Source organism: Gigantopelta aegis, chromosome 13, assembly GCF_016097555.1.
Source record: "Gigantopelta aegis isolate Gae_Host chromosome 13, Gae_host_genome, whole genome shotgun sequence".
NCBI classification, from domain to species: Eukaryota; Metazoa; Mollusca; class Gastropoda; order Neomphalida; family Peltospiridae; genus Gigantopelta; species Gigantopelta aegis.
Window position 1 is genome coordinate 7,105,059 of NC_054711.1, and position 14,126 is coordinate 7,119,184.

The window sequence follows — 14,126 nt, forward strand, 5'->3', positions numbered from 1 at the left end:
AGGCCAGCTACGGCTGTTTGCGAGAGACTTCTCAGCTATGAACAGGGTAAAAACATTTGCAGAGTAACAGAACTCATGTTTACTTTGAGGCCAGCTACGGCTGTTTGCGAGAGACTTCTCAGCTATGAACAGGGTAAAAACATTTGCAGAGTAACAGAACTCATGTTTACTTTGAGGCCAGCTACGGCTGTTTGCGAGAGACTTCTCAGCTATGAACAGGGTAAAAACATTTGCAGAGTAACAGAACTCATGTTTACTTTGAGGCCAGCTACGGCTGTTTGCGAGAGACTTCTCAGCTATGAACAGGGTAAAAACATTTGCAGAGTAACAGAACTCATGTTTACTTTGAGGCCAGCTACGGCTGTTTGCGAGAGACTCTTCTCAGCTATGAACAGGGTAAAAACATTTGCAGAGTAACAGAACTCATGTTTACTTTGAGGCCAGCTACGGCTGTTTGCGAGAGACTCTTCTCAGCTATGAACAGGGTAAAAACATTTGCAGAGTAACAGAACTCATGTTTACTTTGAGCCCAGCTACGGCTGTTTGCGAGAGACTCTTCTCAGCTATGAACAGGGTAAAAACATTTGCAGAGTAACAGAACTCATGTTTACTTTGAGCCCAGCTACGGCTGTTTGCGAGAGACTCTTCTCAGCTATGAACAGGGTAAAAACATTTGCAGAGTAACAGAACTCATGTTTACTTTGAGGCCAGCTACGGCTGTTTGTGAGAGACGTTTCTCAGCTATGAACAGGGTAAAAACATTTTCAGAGTAACAGAACTCATGTTTACTTTGAGGCCAGCTACGGCTGTTTGTGAGAGACGTTTCTCAGCTATGAACAGGGTAAAAACATTTGCAGAGTAACAGAACTCATGTTTACTTTGAGGCCAGCTACGGCTGTTTGCGAGAGACTTCTCAGCTATGAACAGGGTAAAAACATTTGCAGAGTAACAGAACTCATGTTTACTTTGAGGCCAGCTACGGCTGTTTGCGAGAGACTTCTCAGCTATGAACAGGGTAAAAACATTTGCAGAGTAACAGAACTCATGTTTACTTTGAGGCCAGCTACGGCTGTTTGCGAGAGACTCTTCTCAGCTATGAACAGGGTAAAAACATTTGCAGAGTAACAGAACTCATGTTTACTTTGAGGCCAGCTACGGCTGTTTGCGAGAGACTCTTCTCAGCTATGAACAGGGTAAAAACATTTGCAGAGTAACAGAACTCATGTTTACTTTGAGGCCAGCTACGGCTGTTTGCGAGAGACTCTTCTCAGCTATGAACAGGGTAAAAACATTTGCAGAGTAACAGAACTCATGTTTACTTTGAGGCCAGCTACGGCTGTTTGCGAGAGACTCTTCTCAGCTATGAACAGGGTAAAAACATTTGCAGAGTAACAGAACTCATGTTTACTTTGAGGCCAGCTACGGCTGTTTGCGAGAGACTCTTCTCAGCTATGAACAGGGTAAAAACATTTGCAGAGTAACAGAACTCATGTTTACTTTGAGGCCAGCTACGGCTGTTTGCGAGAGACTTCTCAGCTATGAACAGGGTAAAAACATTTGCAGAGTAACAGAACTCATGTTTACTTTGAGGCCAGCTACGGCTGTTTGCGAGAGACTCTTCTCAGCTATGAACAGGGTAAAAACATTTGCAGAGTAACAGAACTCATGTTTACTTTGAGGCCAGCTACGGCTGTTTGCGAGAGACTCTTCTCAGCTATGAACAGGGTAAAAACATTTGCAGAGTAACAGAACTCATGTTTACTTTGAGGCCAGCTACGGCTGTTTGCGAGAGACTCTTCTCAGCTATGAACAGGGTAAAAACATTTGCAGAGTAACAGAACTCATGTTTACTTTGAGGCCAGCTACGGCTGTTTGCGAGAGACTCTTCTCAGCTATGAACAGGGTAAAAACATTTGCAGAGTAACAGAACTCATGTTTACTTTGAGGCCAGCTACGGCTGTTTGCGAGAGACTCTTCTCAGCTATGAACAGGGTAAAAACATTTGCAGAGTAACAGAACTCATGTTTACTTTGAGGCCAGCTACGGCTGTTTGCGAGAGACTCTTCTCAGCTATGAACAGGGTAAAAACATTTGCAGAGTAACAGAACTCATGTTTACTTTGAGGCCAGCTACGGCTGTTTGCGAGAGACTCTTCTCAGCTATGAACAGGGTAAAAACATTTGCAGAGTAACAGAACTCATGTTTACTTTGAGGCCAGCTACGGCTGTTTGCGAGAGACTTTCTCAGCTATGAACAGGGTAAAAACATTTGCAGAGTAACAGAACTCATGTTTACTTTGAGGCCAGCTACGGCTGTTTGCGAGAGACTCTTCTCAGCTATGAACAGGGTAAAAACATTTGCAGAGTAACAGAACTCATGTTTACTTTGAGGCCAGCTACGGCTGTTTGCGAGAGACTCTTCTCAGCTATGAACAGGGTAAAAACATTTGCAGAGTAACAGAACTCATGTTTACTTTGAGGCCAGCTACGGCTGTTTGCGAGAGACTCTTCTCAGCTATGAACAGGGTAAAAACATTTGCAGAGTAACAGAACTCATGTTTACTTTGAGGCCAGCTACGGCTGTTTGCGAGAGACTCTTCTCAGCTATGAACAGGGTAAAAACATTTGCAGAGTAACAGAACTCATGTTTACTTTGAGGCCAGCTACGGCTGTTTGCGAGAGACTCTTCTCAGCTATGAACAGGGTAAAAACATTTGCAGAGTAACAGAACTCATGTTTACTTTGAGGCCAGCTACGGCTGTTTGCGAGAGACTCTTCTCAGCTATGAACAGGGTAAAAACATTTGCAGAGTAACAGAACTCATGTTTACTTTGAGGCCAGCTACGGCTGTTTGCGAGAGACTCTTCTCAGCTATGAACAGGGTAAAAACATTTGCAGAGTAACAGAACTCATGTTTACTTTGAGGCCAGCTACGGCTGTTTGCGAGAGACTCTTCTCAGCTATGAACAGGGTAAAAACATTTGCAGAGTAACAGAACTCATGTTTACTTTGAGGCCAGCTACGGCTGTTTGCGAGAGACTCTTCTCAGCTATGAACAGGGTAAAAACATTTGCAGAGTAACAGAACTCATGTTTACTTTGAGGCCAGCTACGGCTGTTTGCGAGAGACTCTTCTCAGCTATGAACAGGGTAAAAACATTTGCAGAGTAACAGAACTCATGTTTACTTTGAGGCCAGCTACGGCTGTTTGCGAGAGACTCTTCTCAGCTATGAACAGGGTAAAAACATTTGCAGAGTAACAGAACTCATGTTTACTTTGAGGCCAGCTACGGCTGTTTGCGAGAGACTCTTCTCAGCTATGAACAGGGTAAAAACATTTGCAGAGTAACAGAACTCATGTTTACTTTGAGGCCAGCTACGGCTGTTTGCGAGAGACTCTTCTCAGCTATGAACAGGGTAAAAACATTTGCAGAGTAACAGAACTCATGTTTACTTTGAGGCCAGCTACGGCTGTTTGCGAGAGACTCTTCTCAGCTATGAACAGGGTAAAAACATTTGCAGAGTAACAGAACTCATGTTTACTTTGAGGCCAGCTACGGCTGTTTGCGAGAGACTCTTCTCAGCTATGAACAGGGTAAAAACATTTGCAGAGTAACAGAACTCATGTTTACTTTGAGGCCAGCTACGGCTGTTTGCGAGAGACTCTTCTCAGCTATGAACAGGGTAAAAACATTTGCAGAGTAACAGAACTCATGTTTACTTTGAGGCCAGCTACGGCTGTTTGCGAGAGACTCTTCTCAGCTATGAACAGGGTAAAAACATTTGCAGAGTAACAGAACTCATGTTTACTTTGAGGCCAGCTACGGCTGTTTGCGAGAGACTCTTCTCAGCTATGAACAGGGTAAAAACATTTGCAGAGTAACAGAACTCATGTTTACTTTGAGGCCAGCTACGGCTGTTTGCGAGAGACTCTTCTCAGCTATGAACAGGGTAAAAACATTTGCAGAGTAACAGAACTCATGTTTACTTTGAGGCCAGCTACGGCTGTTTGCGAGAGACTCTTCTCAGCTATGAACAGGGTAAAAACATTTGCAGAGTAACAGAACTCATGTTTACTTTGAGGCCAGCTACGGCTGTTTGCGAGAGACTCTTCTCAGCTATGAACAGGGTAAAAACATTTGCAGAGTAACAGAACTCATGTTTACTTTGAGGCCAGCTACGGCTGTTTGCGAGAGACTCTTCTCAGCTATGAACAGGGTAAAAACATTTGCAGAGTAACAGAACTCATGTTTACTTTGAGGCCAGCTACGGCTGTTTGCGAGAGACTCTTCTCAGCTATGAACAGGGTAAAAACATTTGCAGAGTAACAGAACTCATGTTTACTTTGAGGCCAGCTACGGCTGTTTGCGAGAGACTTCTCAGCTATGAACAGGGTAAAAACATTTGCAGAGTAACAGAACTCATGTTTACTTTGAGGCCAGCTACGGCTGTTTGCGAGAGACTCTTCTCAGCTATGAACAGGGTAAAAACATTTGCAGAGTAACAGAACTCATGTTTACTTTGAGGCCAGCTACGGCTGTTTGCGAGAGACTTCTCAGCTATGAACAGGGTAAAAACATTTGCAGAGTAACAGAACTCATGTTTACTTTGAGGCCAGCTACGGCTGTTTGCGAGAGACTCTTCTCAGCTATGAACAGGGTAAAAACATTTGCAGAGTAACAGAACTCATGTTTACTTTGAGGCCAGCTACGGCTGTTTGCGAGAGACTCTTCTCAGCTATGAACAGGGTAAAAACATTTGCAGAGTAACAGAACTCATGTTTACTTTGAGGCCAGCTACGGCTGTTTGCGAGAGACTCTTCTCAGCTATGAACAGGGTAAAAACATTTGCAGAGTAACAGAACTCATGTTTACTTTGAGGCCAGCTACGGCTGTTTGCGAGAGACTCTTCTCAGCTATGAACAGGGTAAAAACATTTGCAGAGTAACAGAACTCATGTTTACTTTGAGGCCAGCTACGGCTGTTTGCGAGAGACTCTTCTCAGCTATGAACAGGGTAAAAACATTTGCAGAGTAACAGAACTCATGTTTACTTTGAGGCCAGCTACGGCTGTTTGCGAGAGACTCTTCTCAGCTATGAACAGGGTAAAAACATTTGCAGAGTAACAGAACTCATGTTTACTTTGAGGCCAGCTACGGCTGTTTGCGAGAGACTCTTCTCAGCTATGAACAGGGTAAAAACATTTGCAGAGTAACAGAACTCATGTTTACTTTGAGGCCAGCTACGGCTGTTTGCGAGAGACTCTTCTCAGCTATGAACAGGGTAAAAACATTTGCAGAGTAACAGAACTCATGTTTACTTTGAGGCCAGCTACGGCTGTTTGCGAGAGACTCTTCTCAGCTATGAACAGGGTAAAAACATTTGCAGAGTAACAGAACTCATGTTTACTTTGAGGCCAGCTACGGCTGTTTGCGAGAGACTTTTGCTCAGCTATGAACAGGGTAAAAACATTTGCAGAGTAACAGAACTCATGTTTACTTTGAGGCCAGCTACGGCTGTTTGCGAGAGACTCTTCTCAGCTATGAACAGGGTAAAAACATTTGCAGAGTAACAGAACTCATGTTTACTTTGAGGCCAGCTACGGCTGTTTGCGAGAGACTTCTCAGCTATGAACAGGGTAAAAACATTTGCAGAGTAACAGAACTCATGTTTACTTTGAGGCCAGCTACGGCTGTTTGCGAGAGACTCTTCTCAGCTATGAACAGGGTAAAAACATTTGCAGAGTAACAGAACTCATGTTTACTTTGAGGCCAGCTACGGCTGTTTGCGAGAGACTCTTCTCAGCTATGAACAGGGTAAAAACATTTGCAGAGTAACAGAACTCATGTTTACTTTGAGGCCAGCTACGGCTGTTTGCGAGAGACTTCTCAGCTATGAACAGGGTAAAAACATTTGCAGAGTAACAGAACTCATGTTTACTTTGAGGCCAGCTACGGCTGTTTGCGAGAGACTCTTCTCAGCTATGAACAGGGTAAAAACATTTGCAGAGTAACAGAACTCATGTTTACTTTGAGGCCAGCTACGGCTGTTTGCGAGAGACTCTTCTCAGCTATGAACAGGGTAAAAACATTTGCAGAGTAACAGAACTCATGTTTACTTTGAGGCCAGCTACGGCTGTTTGCGAGAGACTCTTCTCAGCTATGAACAGGGTAAAAACATTTGCAGAGTAACAGAACTCATGTTTACTTTGAGGCCAGCTACGGCTGTTTGCGAGAGACTCTTCTCAGCTATGAACAGGGTAAAAACATTTGCAGAGTAACAGAACTCATGTTTACTTTGAGGCCAGCTACGGCTGTTTGCGAGAGACTCTTCTCAGCTATGAACAGGGTAAAAACATTTGCAGAGTAACAGAACTCATGTTTACTTTGAGGCCAGCTACGGCTGTTTGCGAGAGACTTCTCAGCTATGAACAGGGTAAAAACATTTGCAGAGTAACAGAACTCATGTTTACTTTGAGGCCAGCTACGGCTGTTTGCGAGAGACTTCTCAGCTATGAACAGGGTAAAAACATTTGCAGAGTAACAGAGCTCATGTTTACTTTGAGGCCAGCTACGGCTGTTTGCGAGAGACTTCTCAGCTATGAACAGGGTAAAAACATTTGCAGAGTAACAGAACTCATGTTTACTTTGAGGCCAGCTACGGCTGTTTGCGAGAGACTCTTCTCAGCTATGAACAGGGTAAAAACATTTGCAGAGTAACAGAACTCATGTTTACTTTGAGGCCAGCTACGGCTGTTTGCGAGAGACTCTTCTCAGCTATGAACAGGGTAAAAACATTTGCAGAGTAACAGAACTCATGTTTACTTTGAGGCCAGCTACGGCTGTTTGCGAGAGACTTCTCAGCTATGAACAGGGTAAAAACATTTGCAGAGTAACAGAACTCATGTTTACTTTGAGGCCAGCTACGGCTGTTTGCGAGAGACTTCTCAGCTATGAACAGGGTAAAAACATTTGCAGAGTAACAGAACTCATGTTTACTTTGAGGCCAGCTACGGCTGTTTGCGAGAGACTCTTCTCAGCTATCAACAGGGTAAAAACATTTGCAGAGTAACAGAACTCATGTTTACTTTGAGGCCAGCTACGGCTGTTTGCGAGAGACTCTTCTCAGCTATGAACAGGGTAAAAACATTTGCAGAGTAACAGAACTCATGTTTACTTTGAGGCCAGCTACGGCTGTTTGCGAGAGACTCTTCTCAGCTATGAACAGGGTAAAAACATTTGCAGAGTAACAGATCTCATGTTTACTTTGAGGCCAGCTACGGCTGTTTGCGAGAGACTCTTCTCAGCTATGAACAGGGTAAAAACATTTGCAGAGTAACAGAACTCATGTTTACTTTGAGGCCAGCTACGGCTGTTTGCGAGAGACTCTTCTCAGCTATGAACAGGGTAAAAACATTTGCAGAGTAACAGAACTCATGTTTACTTTGAGGCCAGCTACGGCTGTTTGCGAGAGACTTCTCAGCTATGAACAGGGTAAAAACATTTGCAGAGTAACAGAACTCATGTTTACTTTGAGGCCAGCTACGGCTGTTTGCGAGAGACTCTTCTCAGCTATGAACAGGGTAAAAACATTTGCAGAGTAACAGAACTCATGTTTACTTTGAGGCCAGCTACGGCTGTTTGCGAGAGACTTCTCAGCTATGAACAGGGTAAAAACATTTTCAGAGTAACAGAACTCATGTTTACTTTGAGGCCAGCTACGGCTGTTTGCGAGAGACTCTTCTCAGCTATGAACAGGGTAAAAACATTTGCAGAGTAACAGAACTCATGTTTACTTTGAGGCCAGCTACGGCTGTTTGCGAGAGACTCTTCTCAGCTATGAACAGGGTAAAAACATTTGCAGAGTAACAGAACTCATGTTTACTTTGAGGCCAGCTACGGCTGTTTGCGAGAGACTCTTCTCAGCTATGAACAGGGTAAAAACATTTGCAGAGTAACAGATCTCATGTTTACTTTGAGGCCAGCTACGGCTGTTTGCGAGAGACTCTTCTCAGCTATGAACAGGGTAAAAACATTTGCAGAGTAACAGAACTCATGTTTACTTTGAGGCCAGCTACGGCTGTTTGCGAGAGACTCTTCTCAGCTATGAACAGGGTAAAAACATTTGCAGAGTAACAGAACTCATGTTTACTTTGAGGCCAGCTACGGCTGTTTGCGAGAGACTCTTCTCAGCTATGAACAGGGTAAAAACATTTGCAGAGTAACAGAACTCATGTTTACTTTGAGGCCAGCTACGGCTGTTTGCGAGAGACTCTTCTCAGCTATGAACAGGGTAAAAACATTTGCAGAGTAACAGAACTCATGTTTACTTTGAGGCCAGCTACGGCTGTTTGCGAGAGACTCTTCTCAGCTATGAACAGGGTAAAAACATTTGCAGAGTAACAGAACTCATGTTTACTTTGAGGCCAGCTACGGCTGTTTGCGAGAGACTCTTCTCAGCTTTGAACAGGGTAAAAACATCCCAGAGAAGAATTTTAGGTCAGAGAGTGTTAAATAATATGCTTACAATAAATTGAATAATGACACATGGGCCAAAATCCTTAAACATTTTTGAACCAATGCCAGCCATAAAAGACTGGCTAACAAGTGGAAAGGGAGCTCACCACATCTACAGCCATACAACATACATTGACACAATAATTATATCTAGATGAACAAGTGGACACTACCAAACAAATAACAAACTTTAAATCAACAAATGGACACTATTTAAAATATACAGTTTAAATCAACAAGTAGAGAAGACAGTGGAAACTACTGGACAGACATATACATTTAGTACTTCCTATGTAAGTGTTGTAACCTTATTGGCAAAATTCTTTATTTGTGCAATTAAACCAATTACTTTCAAGATTATTACATTATTAAGCAGTGTATTAAATTAAATAGGAGTAACACAATTGGTTACCTTAAGAAGTATGGGCAAGTGGAAAAATATATGGGGCAAGTAATTTTTGTGAAAATATTTGAACCCCTGCCAACAGAATGGGGAATTCCCCTTTTTCTGTAGATTAAAATTTCCTGAAAAAAACATTGCTATTTCATAGTATTTTATTTCGATGAAATAATTATACAATTGGAATTCTAAAATTGAAAGTGATAATTTTCTACGTTCGTGCCAGTGTGAAATACAGAACTTTACACACGTATGTAGGAACGGTTTCGTTCTAATGTGCTACGTTATCTTCCAATGAGTTTTCTGCTTGCTGTTCTGGTCACATGTCTGAAACTTCCTTCTTTCTTTCCTCTTATACGGTCTGGACATCTTTTCTGTACTCTTGTAAAATCTACGCTATCATGGTTTTTCTGATGGTGTACTTGACTGGGTTTTTTTTATCTGGAATATGTGGTACACATGTATTTGCTATCCTGTCTGTGGGATGGTGTATATAAAAGATCCCTTGCTACTAATGGAAAAACGTACCGAGTTTCCTTTCTTAAGACTATATGTCAAAATTACCAAATGTTTGACATCCAATAGCCGATGATTAATAAATCAATGTGCTCTAGTGGTGCCATTAAACAAAACAAACTAACTTTTTATGTGAAATAGTTGGAAGATTGGGATTGGCTGTTGGGATATTCGGACCAGTTTACTAACATACCTGAAGGGTGGGGTGGGGGAGGGGAATGTCATTTTTTGAGGTCAGGCTAAGTATTCATAAAAGAGAAAATGATCCAAGTTTTCTACATTTTTGCTTTTAGAAAACCTACAAGACACATTTCAGAGACTGCAGTTCATCGTGAAATGTCACACGAACCTGACTGATAAAGGTATGACTGATCTCGCGTCTCAAGTCTCTCTGGAAGACCATTCAGCATTCGACTGTTTCGTCTGTTGTATTTTATCTCACGGGGTAGAAGGAAAGCTCTACGGTACTAATGGTCGACTGCTCAGCATCACAGATCTCACGGGTCCATTCAAATCGCAGACATGTTCATCCCTGGCAGGAAAACCAAAGCTGTTTTTCATTCAAGCTTGTCAAGGGACAGAGGAACAATGTGGTGTGTACTTTACAAAATATTTCTCCTTGAACATTTTGTTTAAAAATGTTTTATTACTGACCCAAGGTTTACAACATACATCCACTTGGGACAGATAATCTGTAATAGGTAGAGCTAGGCAATATACCGTATATAAACCGTTCGATATCGGTATCGTACCAAGCAAATTTCAAAATACCGAAATTTCGGTATTGAAAAATGTTTCCTGCCATTTAGTAAAGCACTGACAATATATGTGATGAACGAGAGCCGTGTGTATGGAATTTATATGAAATTAGCTCGTGAGCCTTAACTCAGGTATGCATTTAAAGCCGAGTATACTGAAAATACCGCAAGCTATCGGTATTGGTATTGTGTCAATACTGAATACCGTACCGATACCAAGGTAAATCATGCGAAAAATACCGATACTGAACCTCAAATTTCAGTACCACCCAGCTCTAGTCATAGCCTGTTAGGTATCCTCTAAGTATGCAGAGTTCGACAAATATACACCGGTCCTCCGTTCTGGCTAGTGAATTTTTGGTCTTGACTAGTGAAAACATTCATCTGTATTACATGTACCGTACTTGTATTACTATAAATATTTCCATATTATACTTATCTTTTATAATAGCCGATGTGTATTGATGTGTATTTTTGTCCTGGGGTGTCATTAAACATTCATTCATTCATTCATTGTATTACCATAATACATGTATGTAAGCACTAACCAAAGCTTCTGTGAGGGCCAGTGACTTTCATAAACATTTGTTAAACACTGGCAGTATGTGTATTATCAACTGTATTACTATAATACATGTATGTAAGCACTAACCAAAGCTTGTGTGAGGGCCAGTGACTTTCTCAAACATTTGTCAGACACTGGCAGTATGTGTATTATCAACTGTATGACTATAATACATACATGTAAGCACTAGTCAAAGCTTGTGTGAGGGCCAGTGACTTTCTCAAACATTTGTCAGACACTGGCAGTATGTGTATTATCAACTGTATTACTACATGTATCATACATGTATGTAAGCACTAGTCAAAGCTTGTGTGAGGGCTAGTGACTTTCTCAAACATTTGTCAGACACTGGCAGTATGTGTATTATCAACTGTATGACTATAATACATGTATGTAAGCACTAGTCAAAGCTTGTGTGAGGGCCAGTGACTTTCTCAAAAATTTGTCAGACACTGGCAGTATATGTATTATCAACTGTATTACTATGATATATGTATGTAAGCACTAACCAAAGTTTCTGTGAGGGCTAGTGACTTTCTCAAACATCTGTCTAAAGCCTAACACACACTGCAGTCAAAAACATGTTTTTTCCGAAACAAAAAAACATGTTTAGGTCGATTTTGAAACATGTTTTCGCGAACCAAATTGTTTGATTTCAAAACATGTTTAGGTATTTCGCTCCGATGTGTTTCACTGTGTGCGTTGCTTGTGAAACTGAAATTCGCTACAGACAAAACGTCATTGGACAATAGACCAATCATCGAATGAATACGAGGCACATGACATCAAAATGGCATCTGCCAGTGAACTGGTGTGGAACCTCTGGAAGTGAGGAACTATTACTAGAAAAATGGGCAGGACGACCGTGTCTCTATGCTATCGCTTCTCCAGGATATTTGGATCGAAGCAGGAAAGAGACTGCTTACTAGAATATTGCCTTTATCGGCTTTGGTTCCAGATAATTTCCACATTATACTAAAGGCAAATCTACTGTCTTTTAATATCAAACCATATATTAAAAGATTTAATTTATACACAATTTACATTAACATAAAATAGAGTACTGGTCATGTTCCGCATGTTTTTGTTTGCTGTGTGTGTTGACTCATTTCGACATCTGCGGAAGGTTGATCGAAACACGAAACATGTTTCTGTTTTCGAAAAACAGTTGTTCGCTGTGTGTGTTAGGCTTTACACTGAAATATGATGTCCGATCTTCACAGGTCAAGAAATACAGACAGACAGTCCATACGAACTTGTCGACGTAGACGCACCACCACTAACGAAAGTAATTCCAAATGAATCTGATTTTCTGTTCGGATACGCCACGGTGGTGGGGTTTGTGTCGTACAGATCAAAGACGCAGGGATCCTGGTACATCTCCAAGCTGACAGAGATGCTGAACAAATATGCTAAGAAGTAAGCTATCAATATATTAAAGCGACAGACCCTAGTTTTTAAACACTACAACATACTTACCGGTACATTTTATTATTTAGAATATAAATTCTCGTACACCAGAAGTGGTTCTGGTGATCCAGGTTTTTGTAATACCCACATCATCATTCTAAAAATGCACATTCGTCTGAGAAATAATGGTTATCGAAACATGCTCTAGTTACTTTTAGACGGTATTTCCCCATTTAAACATCGCTGGCTTTAGCGTCGCTCCATTGTAACCATATCCAGGTGAGTTGGGTGTTTGTAGAGTAATTAACAAAACTTAGTGTCCATTTTCTTGGGCTGAGACTAGGGTCTGTACCTGTAATCACTTAATTGTGAGTTCTCCAATTTAAAGGAACTGTCCTGAGTTTGCAGCCAATAATTGTAAGATGTTTCCGTCTAACAGAACCTTTACCCACCCCGACGAAAACAACACATTTAATAGATGGTCTTGTTTCAAATACCATTGACTGTATATTCAATGTGTCTGAGGTTGTGTGCTCATGTTTATATCAGTCATTTTTCATTTTAATTCGTAATATATATATATTTTTAATAAGTAGACCTACAAAAGTACTGACAGGTAAAATCGGATTTAATCTGGTTGGGGCTATACTACAAACATTATGATGACAACCATGCAACACAACGTTTATATATAGATCTTTAATATGTAATTTTAGTGGTCATAAAGTGATCTGATAGTCGTTACAGTGGAAGCAAACTCAGGGCAGAATACTAGATTCATTATTAGCTTATGTGATGATGCACCATCTGGCAACTTTTCACATTTTCTACTTCTCATGTTCCACTAGGCAGGTTTCAACCAAAGTTGGTCCAGATGATCCTCTCATGGCCCTGACCAAGCGTTGTTATTTTTTCTGGTCGATTCAAAATCCAAGACATGGAAAATTTTGTTTTCAAAATCTTTTATTAGCGATATTTATTGTCAGTTGAAAATTGATTAGCAACTACTGTTTAATGTTAAAAATTGTCTAATGATTTCTGAAACTTGCAAAAATATATTTTACAAAAATACAGTATTTCTGGTCAGCATGTAGGCCTACATAATGTACATAGTTTCTTCAGAATTTTGATATTCTTAGAGAAAAGCTAAACAGAAGAAGAAGAAAAGCTAGAGATGTTACCTCGCAAATTTTTTTCATGTTTGATTATAAATTTTTGGGGTTTTTTTGGTGCATTCAAATGAAAGGAGATCCGTGATGTGCTGGGATATAAAGACTTCACAGCATTGCTACTAGCATTATGAAATGTAGAATGGACGTATTATGGAATACATGCCTGAATATTACCTAAACATCAGTTGTATAATCATGAAGGATAAGAGTAACAAAGTATAAACTGAAAATAAAGATGAATAATTGGGGGGGAGGGGGGGTCACCTGTCGGACTGGTGGTTAATATATTTTTTTAACTCATCCACATAAATTTATTTCGGCGGTTAGTACTTATAGGATGTTAAACGAGCTTCCATTTCGTATCATGTTTTATGTCCTGAGTGAAATAATTTTCAGTTGTCACGAGCTTTACCCATAATCGATCTTAATTTATATCACTCAACTCTTTTAGTTGACGTTCCTGTAAGGTTGTAGTGCGCCAATCGATGATATCGAAGTGTTACATCTCACTTGGCGTTCTAGTGGGACGTATCACTTTGATATGTACCAAGATATTTTTAACCATATGGGTAATCATTTCTGTAACCCCAGGCCTCTGAGATTTGCGAGAACGATTGTTTTGTTCGCACGTCGCTCACACAAATCTAGTTTTGTGTCGCCCATTTTTCGTTCACGCATTAAATTCAGGACATTATTTACATCATCATGGCGGGTTATGCAGAAAGGAAATGGATTACTTTGTTATGGGTTTGTGTATATGGGTTTGTGTATATATTATTTAGTGCTATTTAT

At 40.8% G+C, this 14,126-nt stretch overlaps 1 protein-coding gene across 4 annotated transcripts in view; it reads left to right on the forward strand.

Annotated features, from left to right (window-relative positions):
- Nucleotides 1–14,126, forward strand: part of LOC121387437 (caspase-8-like) — a 109,971-nt gene that overhangs the window by 36,042 nt on the left and 59,803 nt on the right. For 2 of the 4 annotated variants that reach the window (XM_041518551.1, XM_041518552.1), the window contains exons 5-6: nucleotides 9,723–10,022; nucleotides 11,976–12,171. The exons of 1 other annotated variant lie outside the window; for it this stretch is intronic. In XM_041518551.1, the coding sequence (XP_041374485.1) occupies nucleotides 9,723–10,022; nucleotides 11,976–12,171 (496 nt within the window). The remainder of the gene's footprint in view (nucleotides 1–9,722; nucleotides 10,023–11,975; nucleotides 12,172–14,126) is intronic. One more of the 4 variants, XM_041518554.1, reaches the window with a different exon arrangement.